This window comes from Perissodus microlepis, chromosome 16 (genome assembly GCF_051167445.1).
Source record: "Perissodus microlepis isolate ML-2025 ecotype Zambia chromosome 16, ASM5116744v1, whole genome shotgun sequence".
NCBI classification, from domain to species: Eukaryota; Metazoa; Chordata; class Actinopteri; order Cichliformes; family Cichlidae; genus Perissodus; species Perissodus microlepis.
In genome coordinates this window covers 28,937,626-28,954,413 of record NC_140476.1, presented here as the reverse complement: position 1 = coordinate 28,954,413, position 16,788 = coordinate 28,937,626, and the positions used below count along the sequence as shown (strand labels likewise).

The 16,788-nt window shown below is 40.2% G+C and overlaps 1 protein-coding gene across 3 annotated transcripts; it reads right to left on the bottom strand.

Annotated features, from left to right (window-relative positions):
- Positions 1-388: 388 nt before the first annotated feature.
- Positions 389-6,762, bottom strand: hao2 (hydroxyacid oxidase 2 (long chain)). 3 transcript variants are annotated; one of them, XM_084908322.1, is made up of 8 exons: positions 5,489-5,673; positions 5,008-5,160; positions 3,626-3,777; positions 2,299-2,582; positions 1,675-1,893; positions 1,165-1,323; positions 961-1,030; positions 389-502 (listed from the first exon to the last, which is right to left on the bottom strand). In XM_084908322.1, the coding sequence occupies exons 2-8, from the start codon at positions 5,136-5,138 to the stop codon at positions 447-449; spliced, it is 1,071 nt and encodes a 356-aa protein (XP_084764448.1). In that variant the 5' UTR covers positions 5,139-5,160; positions 5,489-5,673; the 3' UTR covers positions 389-446. The 3 variants fall into 3 exon arrangements, with proteins under 3 accessions (XP_084764448.1, XP_084764447.1, XP_084764446.1); XM_084908321.1 differs by lacking the exons at positions 389-502; positions 5,489-5,673 and adding an exon at positions 6,670-6,762 and having other exon boundaries at positions 811-1,030; XM_084908320.1 differs by lacking the exon at positions 389-502 and having other exon boundaries at positions 811-1,030; positions 5,489-5,676.
- Between the last annotated feature and the right edge of the window lie 10,026 nt (positions 6,763-16,788).

The window sequence follows — 16,788 nt, the reverse complement described above, 5'->3', positions numbered from 1 at the left end:
GAACTTCTCTGGTTCTGATGAGAACCTGACCTGCAGCTAATCCACTTATTAGAAGTTCAAACATTAATTTTCATATAGATCAGATCAGATACTACACTTCAGTTATCACATGAAATTAATAAATCCAGGAAAGAGCAACAGATATTTGCCACATACTAGAGTTTATTCAGCCATAAGAACTGGCAGCATTTCAAACCACAGTGTACAGAGTGCACTCATTGACTTGAACTGACTCCCAGCTTTCTAAAACACTCACTCATGTAGTCTGGCATGAATATATATCAGAAGTCCCACAATTTATTCCTGATGATGGTTGTTTTCATGTACTACGTGAGGTAAATTTGTTTCTGTTTGTTTTTTTGTTATAATGAATTCTCAGGCTCTTTGTTTAAGTCTCAGTCTGGTTTAGTGGGATAATTGTCCTCAGTGCTGCCCTCTGCTGGCGGTCACAGCTTGGAAAACTGAATGAGGTTCCTGTTGATTTCAGCTACATTCCTGCAACCTGGATCAATAAACATATATGGTAAATGGTAAATGTATGGGTGGATGACTGTATTTGTATAGCGTCTTTACTAGTCCCCCCTAGGGACCCCAAAGCGCTTTACACACCCAGTCATCCACCCATTCACACACACATTCACACACTGGTGGAGGCAAGCTACAGTTGTAGCCACAGCTGCCCTGGGGTAGACTGACAGAAGCGAGGCTGCCATATCGCTCCATCGGCCCTTCTGGCCAACAACAGTAGGCGGTAGGTGAAGTGTCTTGCCCAAGGACGCAACGACCGAGACTGTCCGAGCCGGGGCTCGAACCGGCAACCTTCCGATTACAAGGCGAACTCCACACTCTTGAGCCACGATCGATAAAACAGTAATAAAAATAATGCTGAAATGTTCCCTAAAGCCTGTTTACATATTAGCATGATTACAGCCATGTCCTTCAAGTTTGCATCAGACTCACCTGATAGAGCCATAGACAGACGGAACTCATCGTTTAAGATTTGCAGTACTTCCCTCACTCCTTCTTCTCCCTAAAAGATCACACAGGGCATATTTAAATTAAAAGCAAATTGAATTCTGTAATCTCAAATGCGTACTTGGTGTTAACTAAATAATTACTACATTCAATGAAAACAAACACCTCAATGTGCTGTCATAATCATACCTTGTATGCGAGGCCCCACACTGCTGGACGGCCAATGAAAACACACTTGGCTCCCAAGGCCAGCGCTTTCAGTACATCACTTCCTGTTCTGATTCCTCCGTCAACATAGACCTCAATTCTGCCTTGTACAGTGTCCACAATCTCTGGCAGCGCATCAATCTGTTATAACAGAGACAGAGATAACTCTACTGCACCATTGAACAGTCAGATATGTATCTGAGTAAGCTACTATAGGTCAATGAGCGAAAAAACAAAAAGAAAAAACGTGCTGAAATTAGATTATAGCAACCCTGTACTTTCTGCAGCTCGGGTTATTTCTATGAAATTTTACTGCTGTGAAGCAGTAACATAATTAATTTGAAAAATGCTGTGAAATGGACTGAAAATCTGTTTTGTGAAGAGGTAAACAAAAAGACTAATAATCCCAGACTTTCACTGGTTATCTATCGTACATTTTATGAATATGATCTTAAATAAAAGAATGTAGCGATGAATGTGGTCAGCGAGTACCGAGGCTGGGCCTCCGTCCAGCTGTCTCCCCCCGTGGTTTGACACGATGATGCCCTGGACACCATGTTCCACGGCCAGCTCAGCATCCTCCTTGGTCAGGATACCCTTGATAATGATAGGTAGGCGTGTGATGGACTGTAGCCAGTAGACGTCCTTCCAGCTGATTGAGGGGTCCAGGGTGTTCGCTGGTATCCCATACTCCTCTGGGCCTGCTGTCTCCTGCTTACAGTGCATGTTTGTGATTGTACAACTCTTCTTAAGTGTTCACTTTGGTTTATAAATGTACTGTTTTTACTGAAAATGCAATAATGGGACAACTCTGACACTGCTGGTGCATTTAAGTAACATTAGAGTTTGGATATCTTGTACATATAAGTTGAAGTCCACCTTCCTGATGGACAAATACTGTACTCCAGACTGTAAGGTAATAGATTCTTAGAAATTAGCATTGAAATTACTGCCAAGGGGCAACGATTGCATCTGTGCCATTTATGACGGTATAAAATCAACATCAAAAACACAGTTGAATACGAGTAGTCTTTGTCTTAGCTCATTTTGTGTTCTTAGAAAAGTACTTGCATGTTTTGGAGCACAATGAATATAGAGAAAACTGTTGGCTGTTACCTGAAATACTCCATCAAAGTTCTTTACTTTGAGATGTGGTGGAAGTTTGAACTGGTTGCGAATGTCATTGCGGCGCTTTCCAGTATAGGGGACGTCGACAGTGAGGACCAATGCCTTGTACCCGAGCGCCTCTACGCGGTGCACCATTTGTTCCGACAGCTTCCTGTCTCGGTACACATACAGCTGGAACCAGCGGTAACCGTTGGGTGCTGCCGCCACGATCTCCTCCACTGAACATGTGGAATATGTGCTGGTGATGTAGCAGGTGTTGAGCGCCTCGGTGGCTGTGAGATGAAGGCTGGGGTGTTACTATGACTCCCGCATTTAAATGTCCAACTTGACAGCAAAAGCATACTTACAGCCTCATGTAAAAAGTGTTTTTGGTGTCCACAGCAGATGTGGGTGAGATTCTCAATAACACACAACTCAAGGCTTAAGGTTATGAAATATTAGGCTTGAAGCCTCCTAGAGTGTTTTCAGTGTTTAGTGTGTTTAATTCAAACTCTGGTTCATTTTCCCCCTTAGTGTGTTTCCCTTGTGCAGGTGTCAACATGGTAATCATACTCAGGTGTGGACCAAAACAACTCCAACAACCACACCAAGAGCTTTTCGAGGAGTTTGTCTCAGTCGGGCTCCAAACGAACTCCAGAGTGATTAGTTTACGGTGTGAACGAGTGCCAACCAAAGTTCAACTCTGATCCATCTACCAGAAGTACATTACAAGTTTGAGCTAAACACCTTTCACTAGCCATGTATGCTTTGCATGCTGGAATGTATCAGGGTACCATAGATGCCAGCTAGCAGTGAAATTAATGTAATTTCTCCACAGCCTCCAATAGTCCATAACATGGCACTTTTTCTCTTGCATTCACTTTTGTTGCTCTTGCCCCAGACACATTTGGCCTATAAGCTCAGTGAATGTTCTCACTTTGTGTATAATGATGTATTTTAGTTTGCTTGGAGTTCACTTGAATTTTTCTCTGTGTAACAATCTAACCATGGGAAAAAGCTACAAATTTACAAAGTGGGCAACTGATTCAGACCACAGGAAACAAACTACAGGTGTAAAAACACCCTTAGACAGTTAAGTTGCCAATGAAATTCTCTGACAAATAACGGCTTGTCCCAAGGCTCACGCCATCTGCACTCCAGCTTCAGTCAATTAAATTCTACTATTTTATTAGCTGCTACTAAGCACTAATTAGCAAGGATTTAACTCTGTGTGAAACACTCTTAGACTTTAAAATAATCTAGTACAGAAAGACTGATTCATATAGATATGAAAACCATTCACCGACCCACATAATCTTGACACAAAAGTCCTTACCCCGAGCTGTGGCTACCTCTCCTTCATGCCAGGCCAGGCAGTGAAAGGCAGTAGGTGCGATACCGACAGGAAAGCTGATTTCTGTCCCCTGCACAGTGGTCCGTGTGTCGCTCACTGACACGTCCCGCAGGATACGAGGCCTCAGACGGATCCTGAGCGTGAAGCACAGTCGAACATGTAACTAATAAGATCACATGGTATGAGAAAATCTTTGTATATTTTACTGTATTGTGTATACTCATTCAGCAGAAGCTTCACTTTAAAAAGAATGTGTCTCAGGGTCAAAACCCTGTCATGATAACACATCAGTAAGGAAGCAACTGGACTTCTTTAAGTTTCCTGAAGACGTTTAAACGCTCATCCGAGAAGCTTCTTCAGTTCTAAGACCAAATGGTGGACGGTCCCAGGTATTTAAAGCTCTAGTGGGAGTTGTCCCTAAGACGGCTGCTGACCCACTACTGATCATGTGCCTCATTACACGAGGAAAGGTGTGAAAAAGGGAAAGTGAAGAGTGAAAAATGAAAAATGACACAAACCCTTTTTTACGCCTTGGCTCATGTGACGAGTCTAGCTTAGCTGCTTTTCTTTCCAAGCTCCTTGGATTATTATGACCTGGATGACTGAGAACCTACACAGACACTTTCCTAATGAAGTTATATTCCTCTGAATGTGAAGAGGACTTGGGGATTCTGTTTTCCCCAAAGCTATTACTGGTGATATATTAAGGAAACAATCCAATGTGATCATTTCTCAAAGGGACAAAAGTTATCTGCAAAATGGTAACAGACTCGTGGCAAAAACATACACTGTGACTTTACAAAATAGGCACTTTATCAGTCTTCATGGAGACATTAGAAAAGCTGAGAGGAATGCAGAAGGAGACACGGGAGAAAACATCCTCCCCAAAATTCTTTATCCCAGCAGTAGTGCAACTTTCCAAACTGTTCACCACAGGAAGTTGGAGGAACGGTGCAGCGTCAACACTGAGTAAAACCCAAACAGCCTGTTACTGATTATTTGGTATCACAGCAACAAAAACTGTACTACAGAAATCAGTTACAGCCATCCAAAGTCCACAGAAACAGGCCGTGCACTCACATGATCTTTGGCTCGGTACTGAAAATGTTTTTCAGTTGTGTTTGCTCCTATTCTATTCATAATGTAGAGATTATTTCTTTAGTGTGTTGAAGCTGCACCACTGCAGTGCTGCCTGCATGTCTGTGGTCACAATGAACGTCAAAAAAATGTTTCTCCTTTGTGCTGCCTTTAGATAGACGGTCTGACAAACATTGTAAAAAAAAAAAAATCACTATGGAAACACGTGCATTATGCTTGCGCAATAACCTTGAATGTCTGGATCAACTTTATTTTGCTCACTGTACCTTTTGTAAGCCAGCAGATTGTCGTCCCTGGTGCAGCATTCATCTGCTCCAGCTGCATAATAATCCCAGGTGGCCTTTGAGAGATGCTCCTTAGCATACTCCTCAAAGTCTGTCAGGCATACCATCTGCATCTCTCCACAACAAACTCCCTCTCTGTGTAGGAGCAGAATTTTTCAGATTTCAGTGTAATCTTGGCAACAAAGCAGCAGAAAATATAATCAAGCATTGATATGTGTACTCTTAGATCTGTGCATATCATTTTAAATGAAAGCATTTCAACATACTATATAGCCAGTGACTGACTGAAAATAAAGATTTCTAGTATTTAAAATTACTGCTGGTCAATGCCAAGCACTGCTGACTTTATCACAGCTTAATCTTATCTGTTCACTCAACCGGCTAAACAGAATTTTCTGCATTGCAAGCGAGACAAACAGCCCCAGTCACTCTGCATGTGTAAAGTTACAGCTTCAAGACTTACCACAAGTTACTGATATTCCAACAACAAAATTCCCCTACTCTAAAAGGACACAGCCACTGTGAAGCACTAACTATTGCGACATCGCTGCTCAAACTGAAATGCCCCTCCTATCAGTGAATGCAGTGCAATCGATGACCCGCCAGTTAAAGTTCTGCACATCTGAGTAAGAAACATAAACTGGTTTAGTTTTCCTTTTTCCTCTAGTTTGCGTCCAAGTTCTTGTTTTCCTACCTTTGCTTTTGTCTCAATCAGAATCAAACTTTCATTGCGGCATTATGAGAGCCGCTGACAGTGTAAGTGACCAGCAGGTGACCCCTGGCCTTATTGTGTTTACACAAGCTGGAAATGTGCTGATGATGACTGGGACTATAGTGAGGACGAGAGGCATCTGACAGTGTCGTGTGGTCCAGATGGAACATACAGCATATGGGCATACATATTTACTCACTGTTTCCCCAGGATCCTACATGCTAACGTATATACAACAGGGCCTTTTGTCATGTTCTTAACAGTCAGCATAAAATTATGAGGGTATGCTCAACATACTTATGCTGAAAAAAAGTTTAGGTGCGCCTGTCCAACTGCTTGTTGATGAAAATGTCTTTAATCAGTCAATCACAAAGCAGCAACCCGTTTAGACATGTAGACATGAGATGACCTGCTCAACCTGAGCGTCAGAATGGAGAAGAAAGGTGATTTTAAACATGGCAGGCTTGTTAGTGCTACATGGGTTGGTGTGAGTATTTCAGAGACTGCTGATCTACTGGGATTTTCCAGCACCACCATCTCTAATTTTTACAGGGAATTGGCTAAAAAAAAAAAATTCTGCAAGCAGCAGTTCTCTGGAAGAAAATGCCTTGTTGATACCAGAGGTCAGAGGTGAATAACCAGAATCTTTTGTCCTGACAGGAATACAATTGTAACTCAAATAACTACCCATTACAACTAAGATATCTAGAAGAGCAGCTGTGGATTCATGGATTCATCTTGGAATATTTTCTTAGAACACTTTGGGCACCTTAGTACCAATTGAGCATTGATTAAATGCCTCGGCCTATCTGTTAATAACCACGTCTGTCCATTTATGACCACAGCATAGACCCTTTGAGTCTTCACGCTTCAGGCTTAAATTTAGCCAATATGAAGGCTAAGCTGTAATTGTGACATGAACAGGGGCCTACCAGGTACAGGTGCCCGTTTTCCCCCTTTCTCGGTGTGCTGATACAAGCACGTTAGCAGGTGGGACAGTTGTGAAAGAAGTGCTGAATGACGTTGTTAGCTCTTAGCGTTAAACCCGAACCAACCTGTGACTCATCTCAAAATCTTTGGGCGTGCCTATTGAATTTTAGGCTCCCGTAAAAACATTTTTAGATACTTTAAAATATTTTTTTAATAATTAAAGTGTGTTTGACTGTTTTAATTGGGTCTAAAGTACAAATTAAAAACCAAAGACACTTCTCTGTATGTTTATATTTGTCTTGAAGTCTGTCTGGTACAGACAGAACACCCCTCCACACTATTTGTTTTTGGTTCGTTCCAGCTGGAGAGGCGTTACTAATGAACTTAAGTGTAACTAAAAGTTAATTAAGTAAATAAATAAACAAATGTCATTCTCAACTCACGCTACGAAATATGTTTTATCTTAATAAATGTATAAAATAGAAAGAATTTCTCTGTTTAAAGTGACAGCAACGAAAAAAGGTCTGACGAAACAGGACGACAAGCTAGCTGATAAATTGTTATAAAAAAAGCAACAAAATGTTTTGAAAATGAACTCATTAGCTCTTTTACCCATGACAGTAATTAACACTGTATCTAAATTTTAGATATAGAAAACCTGCATGCTCTGTCTTTATTAACTTATTAACGTGACCATAAAAATTTAATCAACGTTAAAACGGTTTTCTTATTATTATTATCTTTTTATCTTTTTATTAAAAACCATGGAGTTGTAAAACTGCTAAGAAAGCTTTGATGACATTTAAGACCATTTAACTATCCAAAGCTTGAACAAAGCTGGAATCCAGAGGCTGTTTGCTGAATGGCCGACATGTGCAGAAAACTAATGTGTTTACAATCCCTGCTAACTTGACAAAAACTTTCTGGCAGTGCAGTCAATGAATCGGGAGACAGAAAGCATAAAACGGATGTTAAATTTGTATCGATTACTCACCGATTACAATTGTTCATTCTCTTAGCAGAGCTTCTTTCCTGACACATTCATAACCTGTAAACAGACCACAACCAAAATGTGAGCACAACATGATTATTGGCAATACTGCTACTACAACTACTACTGCTACTCCGTTACTGCCAATTATGTGACCCACATTGCTTTTAGTTCCACAGCACTACTAACACTCGTACTATGCCAGTGCTTTTAATACTGCTTCTTTTGCTACATTTGCTACATTTTAGTAGTATTACAAGTATTACAACTACAACCACCAGACAAACTGACATCGCAGCTCTTTCCTACACATAATACTGCTACGATTACAGCTAATAGTACTGATACTTTTTCTGACTTCTGCTCATGTACTAGCACTTCAAGTCCATACATATAAAATAACAACACTGCAGAAATTAATACTGTTAGTAGTTCTGTTATTTTGTACAGCATTTTTATTCTTTTTATGCCAATTAAAACAATTGATGTGTAATTACTAGTTAAGGAGTTCACCTAAACAGTTAATTTAAGTGTTATTTCCCATGTCTGTTGGGAAATAACACTTTCTGACATCTGCTGTCATAAAAAAAGGTGCATTAAAAAAGTATTATTGCTGTGTCTGCTATATAGTAACTATGCTGCTATACTTACGTCTACTAGCATTTGAGATATAAAAGCTGTGCCTACTATTTTTTTAAAGAATTGGTTGTTTTAGATTTTTCACCAAAGTGAAGACAAAGTTTGTGAATTTAAATCGTATCCAGAGATAAGGCGGCATTTGTTTTTAGTTAATCCACTGTGTTAAGTATTATTTAATAGTAACCTACAAAAACCTTTTAGAACAGAAAACCTTTCAGAATAACTTTCAGCTATGAACACTTGAGGGCAGTCTAATACTGAATGAAGGTAATTTCTTAAAGCTCCAGTCAACATCTGCAAACCAGGTAAAGAGCTTGTATTTAATGTCTGTCATCCGTGAACACTATACATCTAAGACGGCACAACACGGCATAAACCTTGTTCAACCCTGCGCTCAGAGGTCTGTTAAACTTGAATGTATTAATATCCCTGTTTTTATGTATTATTTAAACCTTTTAATAAAAATACTTGAATACAAATGGGATAATTTGCTCAGTTAGATTTTTCTTATCTCCTTTTTAAAAAAAATGTTTACTAAAAATGTGTAAAACACAAAAATAACCTGCTTTTACTGCACTGTTTATTTTACAGCTCGGCAGGACTGAGATATTATGTTCATTTTTAGGTTCAGTTTTTTAAGTGTGGCTGAATGTGTGTGATGAATGTGAGCCTCTGTCCTGTGTAGACTGTGAAAGGTGTCAGTTATTTAGCTCCATTGAATGGCGGCTGTGAGTACATTGTCCAGGTAGATTTCTAGAATACCTGGTGTTTGGTTTTCAATGTAAGATACAAAGCAATCTGAAGGTTTAATGATCTACTGTTATACAGTAGGTTGGTGTATGGTACACTGGCTTAAGTAATGCTGCTCACCAAGAAGTAGAATCAACAGAAACTGACACTTTGCTGTTTTTAATTTATTTGGCGGCTAAATCCTGAGATCCTACATTTAGATGAATCCAATAACGGGAAGGCAGTGTAAGTAGATAGTTGCTGAAGTGGATAATTCAGTGTCTTACCTTAACCTGTGCTCTTTGGCAGGCCTACAGTAGGTGTTGGTTCCCTTCTCATGTGGCAAGGTCGTGTCAAAGGGCAGTGCAGCCCCCGAATCCTACCTCCCCCACCACAAGCTCTCTCACAGTGTGAGGCTCCGCCCACAGTGGGTCAACAACAGCTAAGCCACTTGTCAGCACTCTTTTTGCTGGTCTTTCTTTGTGCCAAAAACCACCAAAAGCTTGGTCAGGTCAGTTCTATTGATCCATCACTCATAAATATACCAAACTCACAATATCGATTAGTGTTTGACATGCAGAAATACTTAGAACACTTGGAGCAACAAACACCTCCTGTTCTTCTTTTTTTATTTAAACTGTGGCAAATAAGTCTCAGCAAGTTTTCAAGTTTAACAGTTCATTAACACAGAAACACGGGGAGGCTGTGGGCACATCAGAAGAATATGACTGGTTGTACAATGAGACAGAATCTCTTTATACTTGTATGAAAGCTTCCTTCTATCTTTGAAAAATCCCCAGAATCACTGCTGCATGAAAATCCCCTTAACTGTCCATGCCATGTAGCCATCCTGTCTCCTCAGCAAAGGCATGACTATTCTCAGACATCCCTCCCTTATTATTTTTGATTTTTATTTGAAGCTTATTTCATCCTCCTTGATGCCCTCACAACTTTCCTACTTTTCTCCCTCACATGCGCTCTTTAACCCTCCTTCCTATCTTCATATCTCCTTCCATTCCTTCCTTTCGTTTTTCCTCCCGATAAACACTCCTTCCTTTTCTTTTGCCTTTCTTTATGCTTCACTCTTCAAAGCATTTCCTCTTTCCTTCTGTTCCTCCAGTTTCCCCTTTCTTGCTTATTTTCTCCTCTTGAAGACCATTCCTTCTTGTGTTTTGAATATTTTGTGAGAGTCAACAATTATGTGACTGTGTGTGTGTGTGTGTGTGTGTGTGCGCGCGCGCCTCTGAAAAGCTCTTAAGCAAAGTAAAACGAATGACCCTTCCATATCGAATCTTCATTGCACAAGAAAGGAGAATAGCTTTGTAATAGCTAGTTGCATTATTAAACAAGAGTAATAGATTTGATCCAAATCTCATCGAATTTAAGAAAAAAAAAAGCATTGTGAGATTGTGAGTGGAGTGGGGACACTATGACAGGTGTTTTAAGAATCTCTGTATATAAAACACAGATGTCCCAACCTTTGACATAATAAGCTTGTTATGTTTAGGTCCCCACCAGTGAGTGATGGCTTGATGGAAAGATATGAGAGAAAATGGTATGAATGCCACAGTGTCTCAGCTCATTCTGGATGTAACAAAATGCCTCAAAAAGTTGTTCAAGCATTTTAAAACAGCAGTGGGGTGCAGCGATGCTAAATTAGATTCTCTCGCTCCAATTACGCTTCAACGTTTGAATTGAATTTGCTCTTTGTAAATACAATATCTTCAGTAACAAGACCTGGCTTCCTGAGAGAAGCCTGTCTTTCTGTGTATGGCATGTCCCTGAAATGTTCTCTTTTTAAAATTTCATTTTAGCTTTAACATAAAGACCATGAAGGTAAACCCAAGGGCTAAATCTGACGAGTAGGACCTGCATGGGGAGGTGTGGCTGTGCACCGAGAGGAGGTGCAAATTGTGTTAATCCACAGCTGGCTTCGATGCTTAATACCACAGAGTTAGGTCTGGCTCCAGGGCCTTCGTATTGGAGGTACTGGACGTTCAGCTGAGTGGAAAACCTCTTCCACATGCTGGCTGAGGCTCTGCCCCAAGGCTGTGGCCCAGCATGCTGCGGCACATGTGTGTTGAATTGCCAAGGTGTTATCATGCCCTGGCGAGGCTCCGAGTTCCTCCACCTCTGTCTCTCTCAGGTTTATTATCAGACTAAATAAAACAAAGTTCACAAATAGGCCTGCAAATCCATGCAGCCCTTCATTTGTCTCTGCAGCAAAACTGTGCATCATGGTTTTAAGATCTGACACACATGCTAGCTAGGGAGACAATCAAGACCACTTATAAAAGAAAAAAGTTAAAAAAGGCATTTTTTTGTGCAAAAATGACTTGAAATGGCTGAAATGTAATTATGAATGTTTAAAAGTATAGTTATAATTTTGAGTCAAATTGCAAAAATTTGTAAATCTAAGTTATTTTTTTAATATAGCAATTCATTTTTAAATATAAAATTTGTCCCTTTTCTGTATTTTTTGGGATAACTTTGTCTCTTTGTTTCAGTGGAAAGTATTGTTTTGAGTATCAAAGTAAAGGCAAAGTAGCGAACACATCAGCGGCTATAAATGTCATGTAGCGGCTGAGTGACGGATGTCCAGAGCATTTGATGTCTGGGAGAGATCTGAGTATAACTCACAGTGTGCAGTCATGCCATTTCAGACTTATGATTTAATCCATACACACTGGCAGCAGATTTGTTCACTTTTATCAAGGGGCAGTAGTGTTTTGTGTTAAACTTGGGTGCTCAGTTTTCCCCTTAAAGGAGAGAAGCACATGGCTTGATTTGTTTGAAAGACTCATTCAAGCGGGCTTTAAGTTATAAAAAGTCGAATGAGATGACCATGAATTCTTCTGTGGGTTTTAGCTAAAGCATTAACATCCACTTAGGTTTGCCATGCTGCTAATAAACATCATTTTTCTTACCCAGTTCTTTTTGTAGTCTCTTTAAGTTTTACTTTTTGTGGTAAATGTCACATGCTAATGTTTGACATTATTTATAAGGAAATATGACGTCTTGAAATTTAAATGCATGCTTAATGCACAAGTCAGAGTCAGAGTCTGTCTTCAGGAGAGGGTTCGTTTGACATGACATTAAAACTGGAAGTTAACTGTTTTTTGAAAGCTAAGCATGAGGAAAACGTGATGACAGGAGAGTTTTAACTTTTGTTTTTGCGACTTTTATTTAATGTTAATTTCTTGACAAGCTGTTCCTCTTTAACCACAGTCAGAAACTAGTTGTTGACTTTAGTTGTTACCATCCATAACACAGTTGCTGTTACTGTTTGCTCCTCATGTGTTTATGGTAAAATGTGATCCTGGAGACACTATAACGGGATCTACCGCAAACCTGATTTGGCATGTATTTATGTGTATGTCTGTGTGTCTTCAGACAGAGTTTGTGTTAGAGCCACAGCAGACATGAACCTTCAGCTGTTAGAATAAATTGAATGCAAAGTTATAGGTTACAAGGACAGGTGTGGTCTAGTGCTTGACCAGTGAGTATGATGAGCATGTTGTTCCCTGTCCTAAAGTCAGTTTAATTTTTCATGTATTAATAACTCCCGAATTTGACATACTTGACATATATATTTGTCGTATAAGTATAAATCTAGTACTACTTACTGTCTGCAAAAGTTAGTAATGCCAGAAGATGATAATCCACATGTCTGATTTGTCCTTGTGGGATTGCTGGGTTTAAACAGGCAGAGCAACTGATGTGCATTTTGAAATTCCACATATAATTTTCAGTGTTACAAGAGGACTAATTTAATATTTGTCAATAAAAGCTTCTCGTTAAGTTTTAGGTAATCTGCATGACCAAGACCACGTTTCTTGACGTCGCACATTGAGTCATACTATCATACTTATACTTATCATACTGAAGCATGATAAGGCATTTTATCTAATAACCTATCATACCACATATCAGTTAATAAGGATCCTCAATCTCCAACCTTCCTTTCATATCAAAAATCCTTGAAAGAGTAGTTGTCAAACAGCTAACAGATCATCTGCAGAGGAATGGCTTATTTGAAGAGTTTCAGTCAGGTTTCAGAGCTCATCACAGCACAGAAACAGCTATAGTGAAGGTTACAAATGATCTTCTTATGGCCTCTGACAGTGGACTCATCTCTGTGCTTGTCCTGCTAGACCTTAGTGCAGCATTTGATACTGTTGACCATAATATCCTATTAGAGCGATTAGAACATGCTGTAGGTATTACAGGTACTGCACTGCAGTGGTTTGTATCATATCTATCTAATAGACTCCAATTTGTGCATGTAAATGGAGAGTCCTCTTCACACACTGAGGTTAATTATGGAGTTCCACAGGGTTCAGTGCTAGGACCAATTCTGTTTACACTATACATGCTTCCCTTAGGCAGCATCATTAGAAGCATAAATTTTCACTGCTATGCAGATGACACCCAGCTCTATCTATCCATGAAGCCAGATAACACACACCAATTAGTTAAACTGCAGGAATGTCTTAAAGACATAAAGACCTGGATGGCCGCTAACTTTCTGCTTCTTAATTCAGATAAAACTGAGGTTATTGTACTCTGCCCTGAAAATCTTAGAAATATGGTATCTAACGAGATTCTTACTCTGGATGGCATTACCTTGGCCTCCAGTAACGCTGTGAGGAAACTTGGAGTCATTTTTGACCAGGACATGTCCTTCAACGCACATATTAAACAAATATGTAAGACTGCTTTCTTCCATTTGCACAACATCTCTAAAGTTAGAAATATCCTGTCTCAGAGTGACGCTGAAAAACTAGTTCATGCATTTATTACTTCCAGGCTGGACTACTGCAATTCATCATTCTTCACTGTTTGGATTTTACCCAGCACGTCACGCAGCCGACTCACAACAAAGGACACACTCTGGACCTGGTCATCACCCATGGGCTGTCCACCAGCGTGTCCTCTGTTGTTGACTTGGCTGTCTCTCACCACTACTGTGTGTTTTTTAACATCACCGGTTTTATTCAGCGGGAGACCTCGGTGCGAACTGTGAGGACGCGCTATCTAACCTCTGAAGTGGCTGCAAATTTTACCAGGGTTTTAGACGAATGCTCCCCTGTGATTTTACCTGCACCCTGTGATTTGATTTTTAATCATTTCAACAGCAAACTGAAGAAAAGCATTGACTCCGTTGCTCCACTCACCACCAAAAGATTAACGTAAAACATGCATCACCCTGGAGAAACGAAGAAGTCAAAAAACTCAAAAGAAATTGCAGGGCAGCAGAAAGGAGATGGAGGAAAAATAAAAATACTATCAACCATCAAATATTTTGCGAGCAACTTAAAATGTACAATAATACATTAAGGAATTCAAGAAATTTATACTTTGCCAAAATAATCAGTAATAACAAAAATAATCCCAAGGTCCTCTTTTCCACCATAGATCATTTATTTAACCCTGATTTTAACAGCTCCCAAAGAACCCCCACAGACTCACTCTGTGAGCAGTTTGCAGACCACTTCAGGGGAAAAGTCAGCGCCATCAGATCTGATATTTTATCTAATCGCGATATGATTTTAAACACATCTGAGGGCTCGATTGTACCTGAGGAGACACTGGACAGCTTTGTCCTGGTTAATGCTGAGAACCTTAAGAAAGTTTTCTCCACAGTGAGATCCACCACATGTCTTTTAGATCCAATCCCTTCTTCACTCTTTAAAACACTTTATGGATTTTTTGAAGCTGAGCTTTTATACATGATGAATTGCTCTCTTCAGTTGGGTGTCTTCCCTGTTGCCTTTAAAACGGCGGTGGTGAGGCCCCTTCTGAAGAAGAGCAATTTGGATTGTAATGATTTTAATAACTACAGACCTGTATCCAACTTACCATTTTTAAGTAAAATCTTAGAAAAACTTGTTTTTACTCAGATTAATGACTTTCTGAATGATAGACAGATCCTGGAGACATTCCAGTCTGGATTTAGGGTGAACCACAGCACAGAGACTGCTCTCCTAAAGGTTCTAAATGATCTTAGATGTAACTGGGACTCTCAAAAGCTCTCAGTCCTGGTGTTACTGGATCTAAGCGCAGCCTTTGATACAGTGGACCACGCTATTCTTTTAAACAGACTAAAACACATGGTGGGCCTCTCTGGTGCTGTACACAACTGGTTCACTTCCTATCTCTCTGACAGAACTTTTATGGTGAGTATGGATACATGCTCCTCTAAGATCCATAAAATGACATGTGGTGTGCCCCAAGGGTCGGTTTTAGGCCCTGTACTTTTTAATTTGTATATGCTCCCTCTTGGCGGTGTCATCAGGAGGCATGGAGTGAACTTTCACAGTTACGCTGATGACACTCAGCTTTACATCTCCGTGTCTCCTGATGACACCAGACCAATGGATGCCCTTTTTAACTGTATTTTAGATATAAGATCTTGGATGGCAGAAAACTTTTTACAGCTTAACCAGGACAAAACTGAAGTTTTAATCATCGGTCCCGAGGCTCAGAGAGAGAAACTCTTGTCTAAATTAGAGGCATTTTCACTATGTCCTTCGCTACAAGTGAAAAACCTGGGTGTTATTTTTGACTCTGAGCTTGGTTTTATCCCACATACTAAACATGTAACCAAAATTGGATTTTATCATCTAAAAAATATAGCCAGAGTCCGCCCTATTCTCTCTCGGGCCAACACGGAGATGGTGATGCATGCTTTTATTACCAGTCGCATTGATTACTGTAATGCCCTGCTCTCTGGTCTTCCTAAAAAGAATATTTCAACTTTACAACTTTTACAAAACTGCAGCTCGTGTGCTGACGAAGACCAGAGGGCGGGCCCACATTACACCGGTTTTAGAATCGCTGCATTGGCTCCCCGTGTGTTTCAGGATCGATTTTAAAGTTCTTTTATTGGTTTTTAAATGTCTTAATGGTCTTGGGCCTTCTTATCTCTCAGATCTGCTTTTACCATATGAACCCTCGCGGACCCTGAGGTCCTCTGGTACTGGCCTTTTGATTGTCCCTAAAGTCAGGACACATACTCACGGAGAGGCAGCTTTTCAGTGGTATGGTCCTCGTCTGTGGAACAGCCTGCCGGAGGAGCTCAGGGCCGCAGAGAACGTACATGTTTTTAAGAACAGGCTCAAGACCCACCTTTTTAATTTAGCTTTTACTTAACGTTTATTTATTTTATGCTTATTTATTCTATCCTGCTATTCTATTATTAATTTAGACTTTACCTAATATTTATTGATTTTATTCTTATTCATTTTTTAATCTTCTTACTCTATTTATATTTATATTTATATTGTATCCCGTTCTTATTTATTTTATCGTTTTACCCTGTATATACCCTATTGTGTCATATCTCCAGTGTTTCCTCGGAGGGCGCTCTCTGCACCGGGGCTGTGATCGACCATGGCTGCTGGGTCTCTGGGGGTCCTCTCAGCCTGGCTGGGGGGCTTCTTTGCCTCCCTCCTGCTGTGTGCCCAGCCTGGAGGCTGCGGTCTGTGACCGGCTCCCGGCGCAGACGGCTCCCTGTTATAGTGTTTCCTCACTTGGCTCATGCGAACCCAGACCAATTTTTACTCTTTAAGAGTGCGTGTGTGTGTGTGTGTGTGTGGGGGGGGGATATGTGTGTATTCACATCGTTTATGTTAATGAGAGTGTGGGGAGTGAGTTGGAGGGTGGGGTGGGGTGGGGTGCTTTTAACCATGTAAAGCACTTTGTGCTACATTTTCTTTTTGTATGAAAAGTGCTTTATAAATAAAGACTGATTGATTAT